Genomic DNA, 23,527 nt, shown 5'->3' with positions numbered 1-23,527 from the left:
TTTCTTCAAATGAGCATGCTATGAGAAAAACAGCTGTTTCCATTTTAACAACAGTGTCTCGCCTCCCCCCCCCACCCCGCCTTCCCCTCCCCACAAAAGCTTCTGTCTGAAGGCAGGCACGGGCTCTGCCCATAAAATAGGCTCTCCAGTGGCGCTTTAGGCCCAAGAGAAGTGGAGGTTCTCATTTTTGGTCCCAGTACTCCTCCTAATTGCTGAGTCCCTTTCAGGGTCTGAGCTAGAGTTAGGCCCATGACTGAAAAGACTGTTGAGACCCATGTACAGTTTGGCCATTAATGCCATCATATTTATCAAAAAGTTTGTTAAAGTTATAAAACTTTGTTCTCTAAGTCCCTCACTATAAGTAGATTTTTAAAACATATTTATTTATAGATTTTGGCTGTGCCGGGTCTTAGTTGCGGCACACAGGATCTGCGTTGCAGCACACAGGATCTTTAGCTTGTGGCATGCATGTGGGATCGAATTCCCCGACCAGGGTTCAAACCCGGGCCCCCTGCATTGGGAGCTCTGAGTCTTACCCAGTGTGCCATCAGGGAAGCCCCTATAAGTAGATTTTAAGTTCCTTCAGCACTTTGGCCTCTTTTATGTCCCTGTAGTCCTCAGTAGAATGCATTCAAAGGATGCTAGGTCATGGGGTGATGTCCTTCATTTAATACTTTTTGAATGTCTTTGCACAAGGTTAAGTGTGCTTTCAGGCTGTACTTCCTCATGATGGTTTCAAAAGAGCTTTTCCTTTTCTGTCTTGCACCTGGTCAGGGTGAAGTAACCATGCAGGCATTTCTAAAAGGCACATCTATCAGCAGTAAACCACCATTGACTAAGGATCGAGGAGTAGCTGCCACTGCCAGAAGTAGTGGTGGAGAGAACAAGAAAGCCAAACCTGTTCCGTGGGTGGAAAAATAGTAAGAACATTTTTGTTTTGTTTTTGTTGAAATAGTTAATAAATTATCTCTCTGACCAGTTTTGATCACTTTTTTTTTTTTTTTTTAATTTAAGAGGAGGATGATTTGCCTTGTTTAAATGTTGCCTTAAAAGTCACCCAATTATATAAGTCATAGAACCTTGGAACTGAAATGTACCTTAGAATAATCTAGTTGAATTCACGTATTTTCTGAATGAACTACAGCCTTCTCTGTAACTCAGGTCTACGGTTTTTGGGGCTGGGATACAGCAGTGAAGAAAACAGTTTCTGTAAGCTCTTAGGAGTTCGACTTAAGTCCAAATAATCTGTTCCTCTTTTCATTACTGATAGCTGAAAATTGTTGAGTTTTTGTTTATAAATTTTTGGCAAAAACAGCACCTGAAGTGGCTCTTAAATTTCAGTCAGCTAGGTGCTAACAAGTAGTCAGAACCCCTGGTGTACCCTCAGTTATTACCAAAGGATTACAGTTTACTTATAAGGCAAGTAAGGCCCTCATAAATTTTGTTTGGCACCAACAATGCTTTTAAAAATGGGAAATTTCACATAAAAGTCTAGAAACTTTTCATTAAGTAAATTAGACAAGGGGAAAAATCTAGATTTTCAGACTCAGGAGACTAGGCAGCACTAGATTCAAGTTCTCACCTGAAAACACTTAGATGGATGTGTGTACTACTCATTTTGGAAAGGTCATATGTTCCTCACTTCACCATAGTCCCTACTAGTATCTCTTGTCTTACACTCGAATTCTTCACTCTTGTTATCTGCCTGGACTCTGCAGGTATTTGAATATGAAACCCTGGTTTATAATATACACTGGTTTTGCAAGATAACATTATCTGACATAAAATATCTGCCTGGCGTTGGCCTGATTAGTTAGAAAAGTATAAGTCAAAGAAAAACTTTTGTTTAGTTAGCTAAGCACAGAGCCTGACTTAGGGTTGGGAGTATAACTTCGTTTAACATCATTAGGTAACAATGTAAGACAAAAATTACACTCCATATTGGTTAAGGTTGTTATTTTGTTAACCCTCAATGAAATGAATAGTTATGCATTTTTTGTGCAGTTAGGTGATAGGAGAAATTGGTATTAACCCATTAACAACATAGTAACATATATGTAACTTTGTTACCTATCTTGAGGTTGCCAAATAGGTCTCCCTTTTCAGTTTAGGGGCACGTTGTCAAAACATAATATTACTTTCTAGGCAAATGTTCATTTTACATTTTGAACCAGTTGGCATTTGTGATGTTATAAAATCCTTTTGCATAGTTTTTATAAGCACAACAGATACAAGCAATGCATCTGGAAAAGTGAAAAATTACTTCATTCCTCAGTATATATTTGCATAAAGTAAATATAGATGGGGTTTCCACATCCAATTATGAAAGTTTCTCATTTCATTACTGATATGAGTTATCATTGATATTTTAGCAAAAGGAGAGAATTCTGTGGCTACTATAATACACTGAATAACTTCTCTCTCTTTTCTTTTTCTCCAGTCGCCCAAAATATGTGGATGAAGTTGCTTTCCAGGAAGAAGTGGTTGCAGTGCTAAAAAAGTCTTTAGAAGGAGCTGATGTGAGTAGCAGATGCTGTCTAAAGTCATTGGGAGATTTAATTTATTCACCCTCTTCCTCTATAGCCTCCGGCCCCCTTTAAATACTATCCTGTATATACAGTAGGCCCTTGATTACTATTTGTACAATGGATGATTAGTTCAACAAATATTTGTTGAGCATCTCCTTTTCTGTTCTATGTCATTGTTATGTGGTACTCAAGTGGAGATCATTGAGCAAGACAGGCTAGGTCCCTTTGCTCGTGAGCTTTTATTTTGGTGGGGAGAGACACAGAAGAATAAACATGTAAGCAAAATAAACTATAGAATTATAGATAATGATATAGGCACTATAAGGGAGAGTCAAAGATTCTTTGACCGTATGATTGCTCACCTAATTTTAGGATTTGGTTTGAACTACAATACAAAAAAAATTGAGTCTTTAGTTCTGCTTATGGCATCATGTCCCCTGCTGTGATATGTGGGATAAAATGTCATTGAGTGACTTGCATTTTAGATTAATTCAGAGACAAACCATATGAAGAATTAGCAATTTAAAATTGTATATGATAAAGTATTTTAAGAACTTAGTGGAGGAAGGGAAACAGTTGCAGGTGAAAGTGAAATGTGGTTTTTACTTTATTCCCAAGATTTTCTTCCCTCCTCTCAACCTGGCTGCTTTGAATTAGAGATTCTTTGGTTTTTGCCATTGGTCTCTTCCTGGAATTACACTGCAACAGTATATATTTTGAAAGAAGTTATATTTATAAAATGGTTGAAAATCTTTTTCTTTACCAGTATTTTTTTTCATTTGATCCAAATATCTTTAGCTTTTAATTTTATAATAGTATACAATTTAAATTGCATGGTAATATTTACACAGATTGCAGGACGTGATTTTTTTTTTTTTTTTTTTTTGGCGGTCCGCGTGCCTCTCACTGTTGTGGCCTCTCCCGTTGCAGAGCACAGGCTCCAGACACGCAGGCTCAGCGGCCACGGCTCACAGGCCCAGCCGCTCTGCAGCATGTGGGATCTTCCCGGACCGGGGCACGAACCCGCGTCCCCTGCATCGGCAGGCGGACTCTCAACCACTGCGCCAGCAGGGAAACCCCATGATGTATTTTAATTGCTGGGATTCTCAACTCTTTAGGCAAATATAGTGGGATTATGATCCAGTTCTTTATACCATCTAATTTATGAGGCTGAACTAAGAACTTTCTTCTTTATCCACTTGTTTAATGATTTGTTTCTTTTCAGACTTAAGTTTTTTGAAACTTAAAGTTGAAGTAATTTTTTTAACTCTAAAGAGTAAAGGAAAAAATTCATTCCTTCATTTATATTAAAGGGTTTTACAGTAGAATTATAAGAGATTTTTCAGAAATCAATTTTTAGAACTGCTAGTCCATGTACAGTTCTTGAATGAATATATATATGTATATATATATCAGACTGTTACATAATGTAGGGTTTAGTAATTTAACCGTGTTTTAAAGAATTTAAATTATTGTAATAGTTGACTGGATGAATCATTACAACTACTGAGGTAGTTGGATCAAAATAACAGTTACAACCTTAAAAATGAAGACGCCTAGGAGGTTTTGTTTTTGCTTTTGTTCTTAAATAGTGAATCTCATAGTTTGTATCTTAAGCTTACCAGTGTAACAGTAATAGTCTTTTAACTAATACATTTATATGTTGGTTTATTTACTTGGTGCATACTGAGTACTGTGGGAGATGCTGAGAATATAGATGTGAATAGAACAAATAAGGTTCTTGACCTTCTCAAGCTTCTCATATAGTGAGGTGAATGGGTATTTTACAATTAAACCCAACAGTTACATAAATAACAATAAATAATTGCAAATTACATCAAGTGCAACAAAGACCAGTGAGAGAATAACAGAGGAGACCCTCTTTCGATTGGGAGGTCAGTGAAGGCTTCTGACTTGTACTGCAGTAGGAGTTGCCAGACAGAAGAATGGAGTCAGACCCCAGCTCATGGGGGACAGCATACGTGCAGGCCAGAAAGTGCTTAGCTGTTGGAGGCCACTGTAAGTTGGAACTTAGAAAGTGAGAGAGGTGGTGAGCAGATCATGGACATCCTTGTAGGTTATGGTAAGCAGGGTGATGTTTTTTGTCTGTTTTGTTTTTCTAAGTGGAGTATGAATACAGTGAATAGCTTTAAGTAGCAAGCACAGTGGCATCTGATTTGGGTGAAGAATGAGTGGATGGGAAGGGGGAAGGTTAGGCAAGAGTGGAAGCAAATAAACTATACTGCTTAGTTTCCTATGTGCAGTGATTTCCGTACATGAAAGAAATGTATAGTTTCACGGAGAAAGACAAATATATATCACTTATATTCGGAATCTAAAAGAAAATGATACAAATGAACTTATTTACAAAACAGAAACAGAATTAGTGAACAAACAGTGGTTACCAGGGGGGAAGCGTTGGTGGGGGGATAGATTGGGAGTTTAGGGTTGACATGTACACATTGCTATATTTAAAATAGATAACCAACAAGGACCTGCTATATAGCATAGGGAATTCTGCTCAATACTCTGTAATAACCTAAATGGGAAAAGAATTTGAAAAAGAATAGATATATGTATAACTGAATCACTCTGCTGTACACCTGAAACACACAACATTGTAAATCAGCTGTACTCCAATATGAAATAAAATTAAAAGAAAAAAGAATGTACAGTTTAATTACAGTGCTCATTAGAATTTAGTACATTTGTTAATCTGTACTACAGATCAGTTGCCTATTTGATAGGCGCCAAGCCAGCTAGACTTAAGGTATAAAGATAACTAGTTATTTAATCTTATCCTGTCTTCCACTGATGAAATCTCCCTGATACATGCGGGTATCCCTACAGGCAGGGTATGTAATCATGATGTGGACCACGGCCTGGCACTTAAAATATGCTTGGTTTTTTTAATATTTCTGTTCTTGGAACTTTAGCTCATGCAAAGCCCCAGTATGCCATTTTCATTCCTTTTTCCTCAGTATTGGCCAAATCCAATTTGGTCTGTGTTCCTTTTGAAGCAACTGACATCTTTATAAAACATAAAATCTTGCCCATTCCTGAGCCTAGGTGTGGGATAGGGAACTGACAGAAGCCTAGTATTCCCTTCAGGAATAAGAGGTTTTTAATTCCAGCTTTGAAAATCCCACCTAAGTATTAGATCAGGTGTAGAACAATCATAAATATTGATTCAGCTTAAGATATTAGAAAGATCTCTTAGGGAAAAATGATGGTGTGTGTGAAAAAGCAGGATTTAGTACTGTTATTACTATGATACCAGTTATATTAAGAAATCCTTGTATTCAGATATATATGCCCTATTAGGGAAGTCATTGCACTGTTCCATAGACATTTTCAGTCACTTCCACCTATTTGTGCCAGAATACAATTTAAAAAAAAGTAAACTTTAACTTCTACAGCTCCCTAATCTCTTGTTTTACGGCCCACCTGGAACTGGAAAAACATCCACTATTTTGGCAGCAGCTAGGGAACTCTTTGGGTAAGTTGAAATCTCTCTCTCTCTCTTTTTTAAAGACTTGATGCTAAGAATCTCTGGTACTGCTTTTCATTCTCTAAAACTTTGCATTTGGTTTTTCTGTGAGGTTGTTGGGTTTATTTTTGTTCTGAATTATTTAATAATCCAGCTGGCCCATTTCCAGTTCCTCCCCTCCAATAAATTAGCTTGCCTGTATCTTTTGTAACCTTTATTCTGAACCTTGTTCAAATGTTTGGGTGTACTACAAGGAGCCTTGTGATTTTTTTCATCACTTTAACTCTTTCATTATGATTTTGGAAACTAGAAGACCCTACCTCCAGTCATGCTGATAGTTTCATGACTTACAGTGGTCGTGTTCACATCTGTCATAGAATTTGCTATTTGATGCTACTGATGCGCACCACCCCTTCTTGAGTTCCTTCTTGCTCTGGACTTGCCAGGGCCTGCCTCTCAAGTGGCTGGGCCAGCTCCTTGCCCTCAAGTATCCTGAGTATAAGCAGAGTGTGTGGTAGTTGAGGCAGTATGATTCCAGGTACAGCAGAAAATCTCTATGAGCCACCTTCTTATTCAGTCCTAGACTGACTGTCTCGGCTTAGCCAACTGTTGAAGTAGAGGAGCCCTTTACCTAAGGTTAAAAGACATGTATCAGCCATGTCTGATATCTATGCAACATGCACCAACATAACAAAGCCTATCTTTAATTAATCCACAATTTTAATATCAGGCATATGGCCTAAGGGTACATCTGAAATCCTACACATGAAGATAATTAGATGCCTCTGAAATCACCAAATATATAAGGATAATCAGTTCTGTTGAAATGTGAAGGACAAAAGGGGAAGCTGCTCTGAACTGAGGATTTTATTTGACAGCAACTTTCATTTTCCCAAGGAAATTTTGAGAGCTTTTTTGATTATTCTACAACTCAATCAGTTAGATGCAGTCTGAATCATCCTTAGCGATGTATCATCATGAAACTGTTAAGTATAGTTTATTATTGGTTGTTCTGCAGTAGGTTAGTCCAAACTATATAACTTGTAAAATATTTTTTTTAAATGTTTGTCTTGATAGACCTAAAAGGACTTAACTATAAATTCCACATTTAATAGTATATGTGGTTTTAAAATAGAAAATACATGCACAGAGCTTTCTAGATGTTTATGCCCATAGAAAAATGCGTAGGATATCATGCTACTCAGGAAAAATAAAGACGAAATCCCAACTCTTTTTTTTCTATTAAAAAAATATACACATATATATAGAAAAATAACTAGAAGGAAGTCTTCAAAACAGGGTTTGGCAGTGTGTGCCAGGTATTTTTATTTTCTTTTGAGTTCTCAGATTTTCCTACAGTTACTTTTAATAATTAAAAAAAAAAAACTCACTTAAAAATTTTTTTTTTTTTTTTTTTTTTTGGCGGTACGCGGGCCTCTCACTGTCGTGGCCTCTCCCGTTGCGGAGCACAGGCTCCAGACGCACAGGCTCAGCAGCCATGGCTTATGGGCCCAGCCGCTCCGGGGCATGTGGGATCCTCCCGGACTGGGGCACGAACCCGCGTCCCCTGCACGCGGACTCTCAACCACTGCGCCACCAGGGAAGCCCAACTGTTCATTTTTGACCCAGTAATTTTCCTTACAGGAAACTACTTTATGGAAATAATTCAAAATATGCTACACTGCAGCATTATTTAAAATTGTAACGTATTTAAAACTATCTAAATGTCTAATAACAGAAGGATGTTAAGTAAATTAAATGATGGTACAATCTTAGGTTAGAAAGTCATATAACTATTAAAATGATTTTTACAGTGTTTATCATGACATGGCAAGATGCTTATGATACAGTCCAAAGTGGAAAATTGATTTAAAATTTAGTACATTATGTGATATCTATTTTTTTAGACGCATGGGGAAAAAGCCAGAATGTTAACTGTATGCCTTTGCAAAAGAGAAAATACAGAATGAATTGTATACCTTCTATTCATATTGTTTACTAGGTGTATTTTACACTACTGAAAAATGTACAAATGTTAAAATATGGTTTAAACCTGGGTTATTTATATGCTCTATGATGTTTCATAATTTTTTTTCATTTTGACATAGGCCTGAACTTTTTCGATTAAGAGTTCTTGAGTTAAACGCATCTGATGAACGTGGAATACAAGTAGTTAGAGAGAAAGTGAAGAATTTTGCCCAATTAACTGTGACAGGAAGCCGTTCAGAGTAAGCTCACCTTCCCTTCTCTATACCATGTCATTGTGTTTAAAAAACGTTTCTACCAGATTTTCAACTTCTTTTTTCATGTTAGATTGTATTTTTATCTAAATTATTTAAACCCAGAAATAACCTTTCCATTATAGTAAATAATTTTAAGTTGTTTAGCTGTCAAGGGTTTTTAATCGATATTTGTCTAAGGAGTATTTATTAATCAAATGTGATGGTTTGGTCGTACACTCATAATAAAAATCCTAATTTTTGCTATTATGTTATTTTTTAAAAGTCCTATCATATATCTTAAGCTTCAGTGTATGTTTCATAGTTGGTGACAATGTAAAACCTTGTCCAAACTGGGACACTTTGAGTGAAAAAGGAGTTGTTACTAATAATAATTCAATAGGGGTGTTTACGCAACTGTGTATACTCCTAAGGTGGCAAAGTTCCAAGGTTAAATTTTTGGTACCTGGCATATATTTAAATTTATATCAGAGCACACTTAGGAATTTGTAGACAGTGAATAAGTCAGTTTTTGATATCCACCTTGGATTGACAATGTATATAAATCACACACGTGATAAGGCACTTAGATCAAGAATAAAGAACTCTTACAACTCAATAATAAAAAGACAACCCAATTTAAAAATGGGCAAAGGATCTGAATAGACATTACTCTAAGGAAAATACACAAATGGTCAATAAGCATATCAAAACATGCTCATCAACATCATAAGCCATTAGAGAAATGCAAATCAAACCCATGATGAAATACCACTTTACACCCACTAGGATGGCTGTAATCAAAGACAGAAAATAACAAGTATTAGCAAGGATGTGGTGAAATTGGAACCCTTATACATTGCTGGTTGGAATGTAAAATGGTGTAGCCATCTTGAAAACAGTTTGGCAGTTCCCCTGAGTTACCATATGACCCAGCAATTCCAGTCCTAGAATATACTGACAAGAAATGAAAACCTATACACATGTACACAAATGTTCATATCAGCATTATTCATAGTAATCAAAACATGGAAGCAACCCAGTATCCATCAACTAAAGAATGGATGAATGAAACATAGTATATCCATCCATTTGCCATAGTATTTGACAATAAAAAGAAATGAAGTAACGATATACTACAACATGGATGAACCTTGAAAACATTAAGCGAAAGAAGCCAATCACAAAAGACAATGTATTAAGTTGACAACATGTGGTTCCATTTATATGAAGTGTCCAGAATAGACAAATCTGTGGAAACAGAAAGTAGAGATTCCTGATTGTCTATGGCTGGGACAGTTGGGAGAGAAAAAAATGACTCCTAAGGGTCACAGGGTTTCCTTTTGGGGTGATGAGAATGTTCTAAAATTAGATTGTGATAATGATGTGTGAATTATAACTCCTTTGTGTTTCTCTGAATCAGCGGGAAGCCATGTCCTCCTTTTAAAATTGTGATCCTGGATGAAGCAGATTCTATGACCTCAGCTGCTCAGGCAGCTTTAAGACGTACCATGGAGAAAGAGTCTAAAACCACCCGATTCTGTCTCATCTGTAACTATGTCAGTCGGTATGTGTAATGCCCTCAAGGTGGATGCAAGGCAGCCTTATTTTGATAGCCTCAAATAGGGAGGGAAAAAATTTAAATGTTTCAAGGCTACATTAGTTTCTCCATCAAATCTTTTTTTTTAACATCTTTATTGGGATAAAATTGCTTTACAATGGTGTGTTTCTGCTTTATAACAAAGTGAATCAGTTATCTTCATCAAATCTTGATTTGTTCTTGACAAAAATGAGTTCTGGGGAGTTTCTCCTTTAGACACTGACTTGTTTTTTCCAATATTTTACAGAATAATTGAACCTCTGACCTCTAGATGTTCTAAATTCCGCTTCAAACCTCTGTCAGATAAAATTCAACAGCAGCGATTACTAGACATCGCTGATAAAGAACATATCAAAATTAGCAATGAGGTAATCACTATTATTACTATTGTAAATTACTAATTCCTTTGATGAATGCCTATGAAGAGGCCCTTCCTGAAAGTCAAATTTGTGTTGCTTCAATTTCTGATGCCGATTCTTCAGGCAAAGTTAAGCTAAATAAACAGTCTAGGAATTACTGGTTCAGCCTTTCTGTTGCTACTAGAAGTTTATCTGTCAGTACTTGAGACCCAAAGCTGAGGCAGATTTCATGTGAGGATGCAAATTCTGCGACAGCCAATCTCTGCATGACAGCGTACTCCCATTTGTCATTACCCATACTCCACTGCAAGGATTAACTTGGTATGATGAAATTCTGGCAGTAATAGAATGTATAGGCCCTTATTCATAACAGAACTTAACTGTAATTTGAATTCTCCTTGCTGTATGTAATCAGGGCTGTCTCCATGAATTCTGCCACTATAGAACCGACTTTCCCTCAAAAACGGAAATAGATTGTTTTTCCCCAATACCTCCTTAATTGGCCATAACAGGTTAAAGAATTTTTTTCTCTTCAGGGACTAGCTCATCTTGTTAAAGTGTCAGAAGGAGACTTAAGGAAAGCCATTACATTTCTTCAAAGTGCTACTCGATTAACAGGTGGAAAGGTCACAGAAAAGGTGATCACAGACATTGCTGGGGTAAGAGCACTGGATATTCTGACATTTTTAGTTTGCTTTTTTGTGGCTTTTAGAAATCTCTTAATTCACATATATGTATGGAGTGCTTATTATGTGCTTAGTCCCATTCAGGCTGCTGTAACAAATGCCATAGGCTGAGTGGCTTATAAACAAAAATATCAGTTTCAGAGGCTGGGAATCCAAGATCAAGGTGCCCAGATTCAGTGCCTGAGGACACACTTCCTAGTTGAGTAGACTCCTAGTTCACGGATGGCCTTTACCTCCCTGCACCATCCTGTGGCAAAAAGCAGCTTTCTGAGCCTTTTGTAGAAGGCACTAATCCCATTCATGAGGGTTCCACTCTCCTATCACCTGCCAAAGGTGCCACCTCCAAATACATTAGGGATTTTTAACATGAATTTTGAGGGAATATAAACATTTGTACCATTCTGGGAGTTAGCAGAATGCTTCAAGCAGGCAGGGATGTGGCAGATAACAGCTATCTAACAGATGTCAGATATATTAACAGATATCCCTTTTCTTACAAAGGAAAAAGGGTCATATCCAACTTATAATTAAATCATTCAAGGAATTCTCTTGTGCCACACCCTTGTCTTCAGGTTTCATTTTGTATTGTAATGAAACATAAGCCAACCCAACTCTGCATTTTGTTAGTGGCATCTTAGAAACAGGATGTTTCCAGAGTTTGTTTCAGGTCCAGTAGCTTTCTCCATCACCTATCTGGAGACCAGATGAGCATAAGGGTTAAAGTTGACCCTCTTTTCAGTTCTTTGCCCTCCCAACTCTGTATGTATGGATTAAGTTCCACGCTTGAAGTGGCACATGTCCTGTAGCATATAACACCAGGGAGTTTGCACAGGCTTGGCAGAGAAACAAGTCTTCACCCAGAAACTTTATTTTTGATTCTTTAATTATTTTAGGTAATACCAGCTGAAACAATTGATGGAGTATTTGCTGCATGTCAGAGTGGCTCTTTTGACAAACTCGAAACTGTGGTAAAGGTAAAGACACTTTACTAACCTGGGGGGCAGGGATGGAAATCATACCAAAATCATTTTCTTTTCTGCTACAGGACTTAATAGACGAGGGTCATGCAGCAACTCAGCTTGTAAATCAGCTTCATGATGGGGTTGTAGAAAATGATACCCTTTCTGATAAACAGAAATCTGTTATTACAGAAAAGCTTGCTGTAAGTAGGCATCTTCTACATTTCAGCACAGCATACACACCTGAAAGGGAAATTGCTTACTAATCTTTCATTTTCTTGTAGGAAGTTGATAAATGTTTAGCAGATGGCGCTGATGAACATCTACAGCTGATCAGCCTCTGCGCAACTGTCATGCAGCAGTTAACTCAGAATTGTTAAAACATATTCAGCATGTATTTTTGTGAACAATTTAAAATAAAATGACTAAAGCACCTTTAAAGTGAATATACAATTTATTTAACATTCAAACTTCATTAAGACATGTGCAATATGGCAATTTTACTGGGGTAAACGTTTAACCCTATCTAGGATGATTGCTTGCTGGGGCTTAGCAACAGGGTCCAGTTCACACTTAGCACTAATTAAATACTTTATTGAATAAATATAATACCAAACAAAATGCATTCAAATGCTTTCTTAAAAAAATCAATTTTAAAGGCCTTTCTATTCAGGCTAATGACGAACACAATAAAGGTAGATATGCTAGTTTAACATAATTGGCTGATTTTATACAGCACTTATATCTTTTAGTCCACAAGTATATTATTAAATGATAGAGAACATCTAATACAACCATTTCTACAGAACTAGGAAATAAATTTCTAAGAAAGAAAGATTTTACAGACCCCATCTTTTATACCCACCCCAACAGTCTAACTCTAAAGAGGATAAAGCCAACGACTTTCCTCACAAGAGCTCACGACTAATGTCGCTTTGCTATCAAAATCTGTATTTCTGATCCGTTATGAGCATTGAGACAAGATTCAAATATTCCCAAAGAAAGAAGCACAATGCACGTTGTGATCGCCTATTCAGCAACAGCGAGCACTGCATTCCAAACTATCTCATCCCAGGAATTAAATAAGGTCAGCCACATTCATTGGCATTTCCTCCACTGTAGTATTGTAGAAAGTCTCAATGTCACGAAGAATCCTCTTGTCTTCTTCAGTAACAAAGTTTATAGCCACACCTTTCCTCCCAAATCGACCCCCTCTGCCAATTCTGTGTAAGAAAAGGAAATCAGCAATTAGAATATACTACTTCACATGCTGCATGAACTACTGAATATGATGATCCACTTGTTAACCAGCAGCTGCTGTTTACTTATCAAGGTTATAGTTCGTGCTTCTAATTGGAGCACTAGCTGCTAATCAATATCTAGAGAAAAAAATCTTCCTTTGCAGTTAGTGCCAAAAGGATTCAAGGCTTGTCTGGCTGCAAAATGAGATTTTATCAAGTATTTTGAGCATTATTATTATTATTTTTTAAAGCAGATGACAGTATTGTGTTTGGGGTAGTGAATTTAAAGCCCATACCAAAGTGGGCCAGCCAAGAGCAGATGTCAGCCTGGGACAGATGTAAAACACCAGGGATAAAACAAAAAGAACAGTTATGTAATCCATTTCGACGCACTTCTGGAACTGTAAACTGCAAATACAAATGCTGCAAGGTTAACTATTGTCTAAAACTTACAACTTTTTCCAGTGGGAAAACAAATATTTGGTATGGTGACCCAAACTTATCACTGCTTTTTTGCTCAGTTTCACACGTTATAACTGAAATTACTCAAACGTGTTTACCTCCAAAAACAGCTTTCTAACCTTCCTGATAGAAACCAGACAATACAAACCACCTAATAGGCTAGTATACAAAATGCCTTGGCTGGAGCATCTTAAAATATCAAATAATCATGACAAAAGAAAAACAAATATAAATACCGACTCGCTCTTTATTCAAACAGTGTGCTGTTTCGCTTATGATTCCACGTCCTAAATTACGTCAACGCCGTTTCTGAGCGCCATCTCGTCATCAACTGCTGCTATCGACCCCTGTATTTTTTAAAAAGTCTTTTTTTACATCATATAACAAAGTACAATTCAATTTATTTAGGGATAAAGCCACTATAACTAAACCAGGGACTGCTCAAATTGCTACCAGATGACACCAAGAAAATCCCAACTATAGAAGAATCACCAAGAAAGCACATGGACACGGACACAAGCATCACTAAAAAATACAGCTCAAAAATAAGCTAAGACCAACCGATCTAAAACAACCTTATCTGTATGTATAGAGTCCACAATTTGGGCAACATTCACAACTGTTTTCCCACTGTGTATGACCAATCTTCCCAAGTACAATTTTAATTACACCCTACCAAGTTACTATGTCATATTACTCAAATCCCTGATTTGAGGTTACCTTTCAGACAAATCAGTCAGTAGAGAAAAGCAAAACATCAATTTTACCAGTACAGTAAAGTCAAGATGCCATCTACTTACCTGTGAATATAGTTTTCACGATTGGTAGGTAGATCATAGTTTATAACCAATGACACTTGTTGCACATCAATCCCACGAGCCTGAAATACAATGACGTTCAAATTCTAATTGAAAAACTAGACACCCATGTCATGTAGGCCACAAAATAGTAATGAACTATACTAAATGGTATAGCTCACTGTGGAGTGTGGTCTTTTCTTTATTCTCCCAAATAGCCCAAAATTGGTAAAGGTTATTATAAAACCTTCCCCCCACATGAACTTTTGGTGAATTAAAAAGAGCAGTAGAAGACTTACCAACAAGTCAGTAGTGATCAGAACACGGCTTGACCCTGATCGGAATTCCCTCATGATAACATCTCTTTCCTTCTGGTCCATGTCACCATGCTGCAAAGGAACAAACCTATTAATTCAAGAATCACCAATCAAATCAACATTTAATCTTATCAACATGTATGAGACCAAGCGTCCCTGGCTGCTACAGGGGTACAGCAGACAGGTATAGTTAAGAAACAACTTTATTTTGAGCAGGGGGAACGACAACACAGCACTTAGCAGCTATATTGTAGTCTAAATCCTGCTTTAATGAAGGGAGACTTCAGTTACCATTACTAGGTTAGAATACCTCTTACCAGAGCAGAAACTGTGAAATCCCTGGCATGCATTTTCTCAGTGAGCCAGTCCACCTTACGCCTTGTATTGAGAAAAATAACAGCCTGTGTAATCGTCAGTGTCTCGTACAAGTCACAAAGTGTATCCAACTTCCATTCCTACAGTAGTTCAAAGAGAAAGTTAACAGTAATTAACATGATTGTTTCCAACTTACATTCATTAGAAACATTATTAGATTGGTCTAAGGACATATTGCACCAAATCTTAAGACAAAGGACATTGGACATTAAGAAAGAGGTCCACCCCAGTCTTTTACAACCTAGTGCAGTTACTCTTCTTCTTGTGTGTACTCTGCTAGCATTATTACAAAAACCAAGATGTGATCCTAGTTTCTGTAATTTTAGCACAGTGCTTATTCAAGAAGGTAAAAAAAACCTGGCTACATTTTTATGTTTGACAATTAAACAAATTACCTCTCTTTCAACATTAATATAAAACTGTTTAATTCCTTCAAGGGTCAATTCTTCCTTTTTCACCAGAATTCGAATGGGATCTCTCATGAATTTTTTGGTCACTTCCAACACATCCGTTGGCATTGTGGCAGAAAGCAACACCACCTTAAAGAAAAATTCATTATGCTGTCACACAAGTAGTTAGCACAACTTGGCACAATACTGGAGGGAAAAAAATCTTTGAGACCAAGCGTCTCTGTCTGAGCATGGAATTGTGACAGAGTTATGCATTAGTTGCTTTTGCTTTTGCTTTCAGGGGGAACGACAACAGAACACTTCAGTTATGTTGTAATAACACCTGCATTAAACCTAACCTCCAGCTATTTTAAGAGCGGGAGTGAAATAAAGCTCACCTGAATACTTGTATTTAATTTTTGGAAAATCTCATAGATTTGATCCTTAAACCCTCGGCTCAGCATTTCATCTGCTTCATCCAAAACAAACATTTTGATCCATTTTGGAGCTGTTTAAAATAAAGTCATACTATCATCTCTAGGTTTTCAGGCATGCTATTTACTTTATTTATAATAGTAAAACCAAACTATACTCGACAGCAATACTTACAAAGGTATCTTCTGTTTAACATATCAAACACTCTCCCTGGTGTACCAACAACAATATGTGGTGCTTCAGCCTGAAGTTTTTGCATTTCATTTCGAACATTGGTTCCACCAATGCAGGCATGACAAGTTGCTCCCATATAGTCTCCAAGTGCCAGAATTACCTTTTGGATCTGAAAGCCAAAAGCCTGATTATTATCCAGCAGAATTACTGATTCTGTGACTTAACTTCCAAAGCATAATGGCAAATATCTGGTCTGCAAACAGCTTTAATGCATGCAGAGCACTTAACTACTTCCGAGCTTAAAATGCAGACCAATCTAAATGCCTCAAGATAAACTTCCCTGAAAACATCTTGTGCCTTGTCAAACTTGAGATCCTGTAGCCCCAAGTGCCAGCTACATAACTAAAAACATTTCCTACTATTATTCTTCATTGTGTATTAAAGTGTAAACCACGGTAAAACAATAATTTTTCCCACAGCACTGCGACGTAATCTTGGCTTTAATAAATCCTACAGATTAGCAAGGTTTTACTTCAAACCATTATGGCAGTGAGCTCTGAAAACACAGCATGCAACAGATACATCACAAACTACTAAGACAATCAAGTAACATGTCACTGCAGTTTTCATGTTGCACAACTGCATTCAAACTTGAAAATGAGAACAGGTCTAGTCCACCCTGAACAAAAACTTGTTTCTCAATCTGTTACACAGCCCTGCAAACCATACCTGTACACCCAGTTCCCGTTTGACTGTTTAAGCTTTCAACAGAAACTCCCTGCATGCACGGACAGTTAAAAGGAGGGCTCTGTAGGACAAATTTATACTAAGCTTTAAATTCTTCACAATTGTGAAACCTGAAACCTGTACAACACGCAAGCATTTTGAACTACACTATCAATACCTGTTGAGCCAGTTCTCTGGTGGGGGCCAATACTAGTGCTTGGGTCTCCTTGAACTCAATCTCCAACTGTTGCAGGATGGAAATAGCAAATGTGGCTGTCTTGCCAGTACCTGACTGAGCTTGAGCAATCACATCATACCCTAAAAAAAGTAGGATACACATTTACCGATCCCACATCAAACCGCCACTTCTAGTTTACACCACGTATTCCATTTGGAACATGAATTATGCCCAAATAATCAAGTGATCAGCAATGAGTATTCGCTTCATTTCAGGTCAGTCCCGAAAGATGATTGCCATCATTTCACTTTAAGGAATACAAATAGGTGCTAGTCCCCCAGAAGGTAATTTTCCCATATTAAAGAGAATAAGGTGCAGGTCCTATGCAGAACAGGGAATTAATTCATTTTTAAGAAGCGCCAACGAGTTCTTTTACCTTTAATACACGGGATAATAGCTCTCTGCTGAATAGCTGATGGCTTCTCAAAACCATAAGCATAGATGCCTCGAAGAAGAGACTCCTTTAAATTCATATCATCAAAGTTATCAACAATCTCATTCCAGTTACTCTGAAAAGTTAAAAAAGAAAAAAAAGGAATAAACGGATGAACAAACTCACCTTTCCAAAGTTCCAAATTCCACACCCATTTCTTACCTCGATGACACCATCGGGCTCCATTCCCTCGGGGCCGCCATGTTCTCTGCTGACAAAAATACTGCTGTTAGGAGAACGTCCCTTCCCCAAACCCCTGCAACTGCACATTGAGGGGAAGAGAAGCCCTTTCTCATCCGGTCGCTCTCCCCCGCAGGTGTACACTTCCCAAACGAGCAAAGACAGCTGGTGCCGCAGGGCACACGATGTACTGCGCGGCCGCTCAAAGGTTAGGAACCGGGGACGCCCGGAAAGGCCCCACGGACGCCGGCCCTTCCCCCCAGGCCTGGAAGCCAGGCGCTCCCCTCTCGGCAGTGCACCGTCTCGCGAGAGCTCCACGCGCCGAGCTCCGCCCCTAACAATGCGCAAGCCGTAATGATTGACGCGGGCCTAGGCCCGGCGAGGCCTTGCCAACGGCTCGCCGGGGCCCCTTTGCCGGCCCGGCCCCATCCGGCCTCCGGGCGCCGCTGCCGTCCTGCCCCCACCCAACCTACTGCCTAGCGCTCCCAAACCGCGCCGCTGGCCGCGAATAGAGCTTTAGACAGCCCAGTTACACCGTACCGACTGCGGACTGCGCCACGGCTGCCAATAAATGCCGGGCTCCGTATGGGCAGGGGAAACGGCCGCGATTGCAAGACGTCTTCGGGAAAACACACTTTCACCACCTCGTTTTCTTACCCGTCTCCCCACAATCCGGGCCCTATCATGGAAGCTTCTCGAAAAACACAGTACTGTACCCCAAAGCCACGCCTATGAACCCGGGGTTCCCTGACTCCTCTCCATCTATTACAACCTCCCCCGGCGCCTTAGGGCCTGTGCCACAGAGCACCACCACCACCGAGGAAGCGGCATACCTGTTATAATCCGCGGAGCTACCAGACATGATCCGAAGAACCACTCAGTGCCTGACTGGAAAGGCAGAAGGGCCGCAACACCCGTTTTTTATAGGCTCGCGGCCGGGACCCGTTTTCTGCGGAGGAATTTTCCCGTCGTTCTTCGACCAGCCACAAAATTGTGATCCTGAGGTGCTTATCTCAGAAAATATCCTAAGCAAATCGGTGGGAAAACCCAAATTTACTTATTTGTCGATCTTACGACGTTGCTGAACATCCCAAGACCCTGGCGGGGGATGTTGGAACTCTTTGCTCTGAGGCGGAAGAATATTGCAGCAAGCGATAAGAAGACCCACGTTCCCCGCCCGCCCTGCTCCTACGGGGTTTCCGCGTCCCCGAAGCAGAGGCGGCCGGGCCGCCGGGCTGGGCTGGACCGGGAGGCGGGAGGCTGGGGCGCGCCGGACGTTTGGCAGCTCCGGCTTTCCCGCGGGAGAGTGGGACCAGGCTCGCCGGTCCCGCAGTGCTCGGTGCCGGAGGGGCAGGCCCGTCCACACTCTGCACTGGAGGGGAATCGGGCTGTTCCGCTCGTTCCCACCGCTACTTAACTTGACGGTAAAGAGCCGCCTGGCCTTTGGCCCGAGCGTTTAACATCCTTCAGACCTTGACAGTGAAACTCCTGCTACGGAAAATGTCGGCTACCCAGCAAGCCGCAGAAGATCCGGTTTACCGTCCAGCGTGCAGGGCGAGAAGAAATATGTAGTGTCCTCTGCAGATGTCTCTGGAGTAGCCAACTGCATTCTTCTCATGTTGCCTCTGGTCTTCTCTCGCTCTCTTTTTAAAATAATGCTTATAATTTTAACAGGTGTGAGAAATGCCTGATAAAATCATTGTAAACTTTTGCTTATGTAGGGGTAATTTCCTTGTAACTCAGGAATTTAAATGGATGCTTCCGGCCTGTACAGCTCCATGCTGCTTTGGGACTACACAGGTTTTGGTTATGGTCTTTTTTTTTTTTTTTAAAGGCTTTTTGCGCTTTAATTGTTTATACATAATGAATGTTGATTTAGTGAAATTGAGAGCAATACAACCCTTGCTGCTTAAATAAACTGCATGATTCGTAAAGCTCCAGAGGTTTTCAACTGTATTCCTAACCCAGGCTCGTTAATAAAAGCCAAAATAGTATTTTTAGTCATCTAACTTTAAAATACAGTCCTACCCACCCTGCAAGATAACACAGATACTCAAGAAAACATTTTCTCATTAATTCAGAAGGCCAACCTAAAGTCTGATAACGGGGAAAAATTGACTTAATTTTCTATATTTGTGTATTCAACATGATATCTGGTTCTAAATACTACATTTTTTTCCAAAAATCATTTATTTGAAAATTATGCTAGGAACTGTGACAAAAACTAATACCAAGATGACAAAGTGTACTTGACCCTCAGTCTAGTGATGATGCTCCCTATCCACCCTCTGTAATGTTCAAATCCAGATTTGAGGTGATGCCAGACATTTTCTGAGAATGGAGGTCAGAAATCCTTGTTGGCTCATCCAAAACCTACTAAAAATCTCCTGGGATCCAGGAAACTGAAGAAAATACTAAATGAGAAAAATGGCGAACAATTTAGTCTCACTTGAGTCTACAGGGTGAAATCAATCATCAACCATAGGGGGAAATCAATCAACACCACCTAATTGTTGAGTGTTTTCTTTAGGTTTAGCACTACTGTTACATGCTGTGGAGGATTTCCAGAGTCCCTTAACAGGAAATAATCAAGGGCTAAACTCTGGTTTAAGTCACAGTTGCTCAAGGGGTTTCAAGGTAAGAAAGTTTCCTAATCCAAAATTCAGCAAATATCCAGACCCACATTGCCAGCAACTCTACCATGTATTTCTAATAAATGCTGTGCTTGCCACATTCTCAAGTGCTTACTAAATAGCATTAGTAAGTAAAAAATGAGATAAAGATCCAAACAAAACTTACACATTAACAAAGTTTTGCATATCAACACAGAGTATACTGTGAAACTTTTCCACTTACCTGAGATCTAAAATTGGATGGCCAGCTCTAAGTCAACTACAATGCTTCTTTGCTAACCTGGAACATGTGAGGCCATTTATATGGCAAATGATGCTAAAACTCGGCTTCTTTCCCTGTGTGACCACCTAGTTTAGTTTTACTCTCCAGTAGCCTCCGCTGACAATTGTAAAGCCCTTTAGCGATTGTAAGCCAACCTATTTGGGGGGAACATTATTCTGCCTGCCACAGCAACCAACTTTGTTGAATAGTGTATAAAATAAGAACCAAGAAGAGACAGTAAAGGCATTGTTAGCACAGAGTAGAGTTGATCCAGAATAGCTTCTAGGAAGTTGTGAATTTTAATCCAAAAATGGCAAAATGATGTTTTTGCTTCTTTTATTCTTAGGTCAAACAAACTGATGAGGAAAAGAAGTTTTTCACTGCTGGCAGTAATTCCTTAGACATATAGTAAGCCCTTAAATGTTTTTGAATGAATGAGTGAATAACTAGAAGAATAAATAGTAGAACTACAAAGATGAAGGGATATTATCTCTTTCCTACAGTGAGTTGTACTGTTGATATACTGTTTTAATTTCTTTTAAAGAGTAAAACTACTCCTGCTATTCATATTCAAAAAAGGACACATCCTGATGTCCCCTTCAGCTCATGTGACCATTTTTATCCCCTGAACTTGTAGGCCTGCATTTACTTACTGAAATGGTGACGATTTACATAAAGGTACTCTTAAGAAGAAGCTGTTTTAAACTGTCTGGACTGTAAAACAAAATGAGTTCTACTTGCAAGTTTTTATGGTTTTTGTTGCACAAACCATACTTTAAGAATAAAGGGCATTTTAAAAATAAAATTTCTCCTAACCCTACTACATTAAGGAAAAAAGCTCAGCATTTTCCTCCTCTTCACTGCTCCATCAGTTGCTTTGGTATTGTTACTTCTGCTGATGCTGTCTGTGAATTTTGTATGGTGAATTTGCCCACATTTGAAAGTGGGCCTGAAGCATAGGCTGGGTGGTGGTGGTCCTTAGGTCCACTCCTTGCATCTGAAACGGGTGCAGTAGACGTAGAAGTGAAGTGGCAGTTTATAGACCTCATTTCCTTGGAATAAATCCAGCCATTCTTCAACTATTCAGGTTTCATGATTTTTGCCATACTTGAGTACCACCTAAATTATTTACCTAATTTTTAAGTCAATTTGCATTTACTTCGCTTGAGTGAAATCATAGGTTTAATTTCTTGTATTTTCTAATACTGATTAAAGTAATTACCAAAAAAAATCAAAATAAATACTGTGTGTCAGTATAGCTCATCTGAACTTTTCTGTTTGGGATACACTGTTTCAGATGGATTGTAGGCCTACTAAATCTGTAGTCATTAGCCAGACAAGGGCAGAGGCAAATTAGATCTTGGTTTCCAGTTCTGAATTCTGAATGATAGGCCAACTAAAGTCTGAAAATAACCAACTAAATATTGTCAGTTGTTTCTGATGAAAACTTTTTAAAAATTATATTAATAGGACTTCGAAAAAATAAAGGGGGTGGGCACTCTGTCATCTTCCTGACTCCTGTAGAAAGGCATAACTAGCTGGTATTCCCTGAGACTGTCTCTGGGAAGGCCTTCGCGTCTGAAGAGAGAAGATGGTCAAGGTATAGTGCCCCTTTGCTTAGAGGCTTCTATTTTTATTTTCCTTTAAAATCCCTTTGAAAAGTAACTTTAAAATTTTATACTCACAATTGACCCAAATAAAAGAAATTATATGGGCTATAATGTCATTTTTTGGCGGAGGGTGGTGGTCAAGAAACCTATTACGTTAAATACTTGAAATTTTCAAAGTATTAGGCTGATCACTATCCTCCACAGTAAGCTCAGAAGTCAAGAACCGGGAATATGTACACTCTGGTGATATCACAAATGAGCAGCCCAGACCAGTGGAGGAGAAGTCTTATTTAATTATAATTTGTAAGGCTCTGTCTCTTGCGATGTTCAGTAGAAACACCGAAAATTTTCCTGAGATGTCCACTGCTACTGGCTGTTTTCCCTGAGCTGATCATTCATGTTTAAACTCCCTTCTACTGCAAAGCAAATATAACTTTGCAGTGTTTCTTTAATCTGCAGAATGCGTTTGCAGTAGAAAATGTAATTTGTTCACTTAAATTGTAGTTGACTTTAATAGCCTTGACTCTCTATGACCTATCTTTCTCTATAAGCTGATGTCTGTTAGTTGATGAAAAAACCCCAGACCCTGTGTTTAGCTGCCTTTCTGCTGGCTCTGCAAGTAAAAAAACAAAAGCACAAAAGATGATTCTAATAGATTTAACTCTAAACACACCTCAAAACTTGGTTCCTGGACAAGGTGGTGCTATGGTAAAGTCAGCTGGCAAACTCCTTCCACAAGGCAAGGAGACGCTTGGGACTGAACTCCCTGGCTTGCCAAGGAGGGGAAAGGCAGAAGATCCTTTGGGACCTTGAATGGGAAGCTTCTTGTTTTTCCTGCTCTCTCTAATTTGGAATTAGCTGTTCAATCTGTTAGACTCACTGAAGTAGACAAAGAAAGGAAAATCTATCAAACGAACTAAATGAAGTTCTGAGGCTAAAAAGTAGAGTCAGGGAGTGCATTTCTATATGAGTTTAGATTAATCAGCCAACTCAAAGGCTGTCTGATAAGATAGACGATACTTGTGGACAGTGGGAATCACTGAGGGGATAGACTCCACAGAATACAGATTGAGGAATAGGTACTAAATTTTCCTTTGGGACACCTATTTTCCAATTTGGGTTGCCCTCCTTCTTTGCAGTGACCCTGGTTCCTAGAGGTAAAAAACTGTGGAGGGATTATACAGAGATTTGTACAGAGTGTACAGAGATTGTACAGAGATTAAACGATTTACTTCAAAATGCTTGCATTTGAATGCATTCCTTGAGAGAACTGTGATGAGAATTCCCCCTGGGCTAACTAGTGTGAACTGAGGTTTCAAAGCTTCCCAGGCAACTCTGAATAGTTTGTGGATCTAGGTGGATTGTTAGGTTCCTAAGGGTATCAGTGGCCCCGCCTTTGCTCCATCTCACCCTC

The 23,527-nt window shown here is 38.9% G+C and overlaps 2 protein-coding genes across 4 annotated transcripts; one reads left to right on the top strand and one right to left on the bottom strand.

Moving 5' to 3' along the window:
* Nucleotides 1–780: 780 nt before the first annotated feature.
* Nucleotides 781–12,221, top strand: RFC4 (replication factor C subunit 4). The gene is made up of 10 exons (XM_007450743.1): nt 781–920; nt 2,441–2,519; nt 5,948–6,027; nt 8,127–8,246; nt 9,661–9,804; nt 10,085–10,205; nt 10,733–10,855; nt 11,776–11,856; nt 11,928–12,044; nt 12,126–12,221. The coding sequence occupies exons 1-10, from the start codon at nt 787–789 to the stop codon at nt 12,219–12,221; spliced, it is 1,095 nt and encodes a 364-aa protein (XP_007450805.1). The 5' UTR covers nt 781–786.
* Nucleotides 12,222–12,276: 55 nt separating this feature from the next.
* Nucleotides 12,277–18,508, bottom strand: EIF4A2 (eukaryotic translation initiation factor 4A2). 3 transcript variants are annotated; one of them, XM_007450742.1, is made up of 11 exons: nt 18,442–18,508; nt 17,591–17,636; nt 17,372–17,504; nt 16,936–17,075; nt 16,032–16,200; nt 15,821–15,930; nt 15,429–15,572; nt 14,976–15,113; nt 14,641–14,730; nt 14,345–14,424; nt 12,277–13,064 (listed from the first exon to the last, which is right to left on the bottom strand). In XM_007450742.1, the coding sequence occupies exons 1-11, from the start codon at nt 18,468–18,470 to the stop codon at nt 12,920–12,922; spliced, it is 1,224 nt and encodes a 407-aa protein (XP_007450804.1). In that variant the 5' UTR covers nt 18,471–18,508; the 3' UTR covers nt 12,277–12,919. The 3 variants fall into 3 exon arrangements, with proteins under 3 accessions (XP_007450804.1, XP_007450803.1, XP_007450802.1); XM_007450741.1 differs by having other exon boundaries at nt 12,415–13,064; nt 17,591–17,639; nt 18,442–18,504; XM_007450740.1 differs by lacking the exon at nt 18,442–18,508 and having other exon boundaries at nt 12,415–13,064; nt 17,591–17,698.
* Between the last annotated feature and the right edge of the window lie 5,019 nt (nt 18,509–23,527).

Source organism: Lipotes vexillifer, unplaced genomic scaffold (assembly GCF_000442215.2).
Source record: "Lipotes vexillifer unplaced genomic scaffold, Lipotes_vexillifer_v1.1 scaffold874, whole genome shotgun sequence".
Taxonomy (NCBI): domain Eukaryota; kingdom Metazoa; phylum Chordata; class Mammalia; order Artiodactyla; family Lipotidae; genus Lipotes; species Lipotes vexillifer.
The sequence above is the reverse complement of the archived record's forward strand: the minus strand, read 5'-3'. Positions and strand labels throughout refer to the sequence as shown.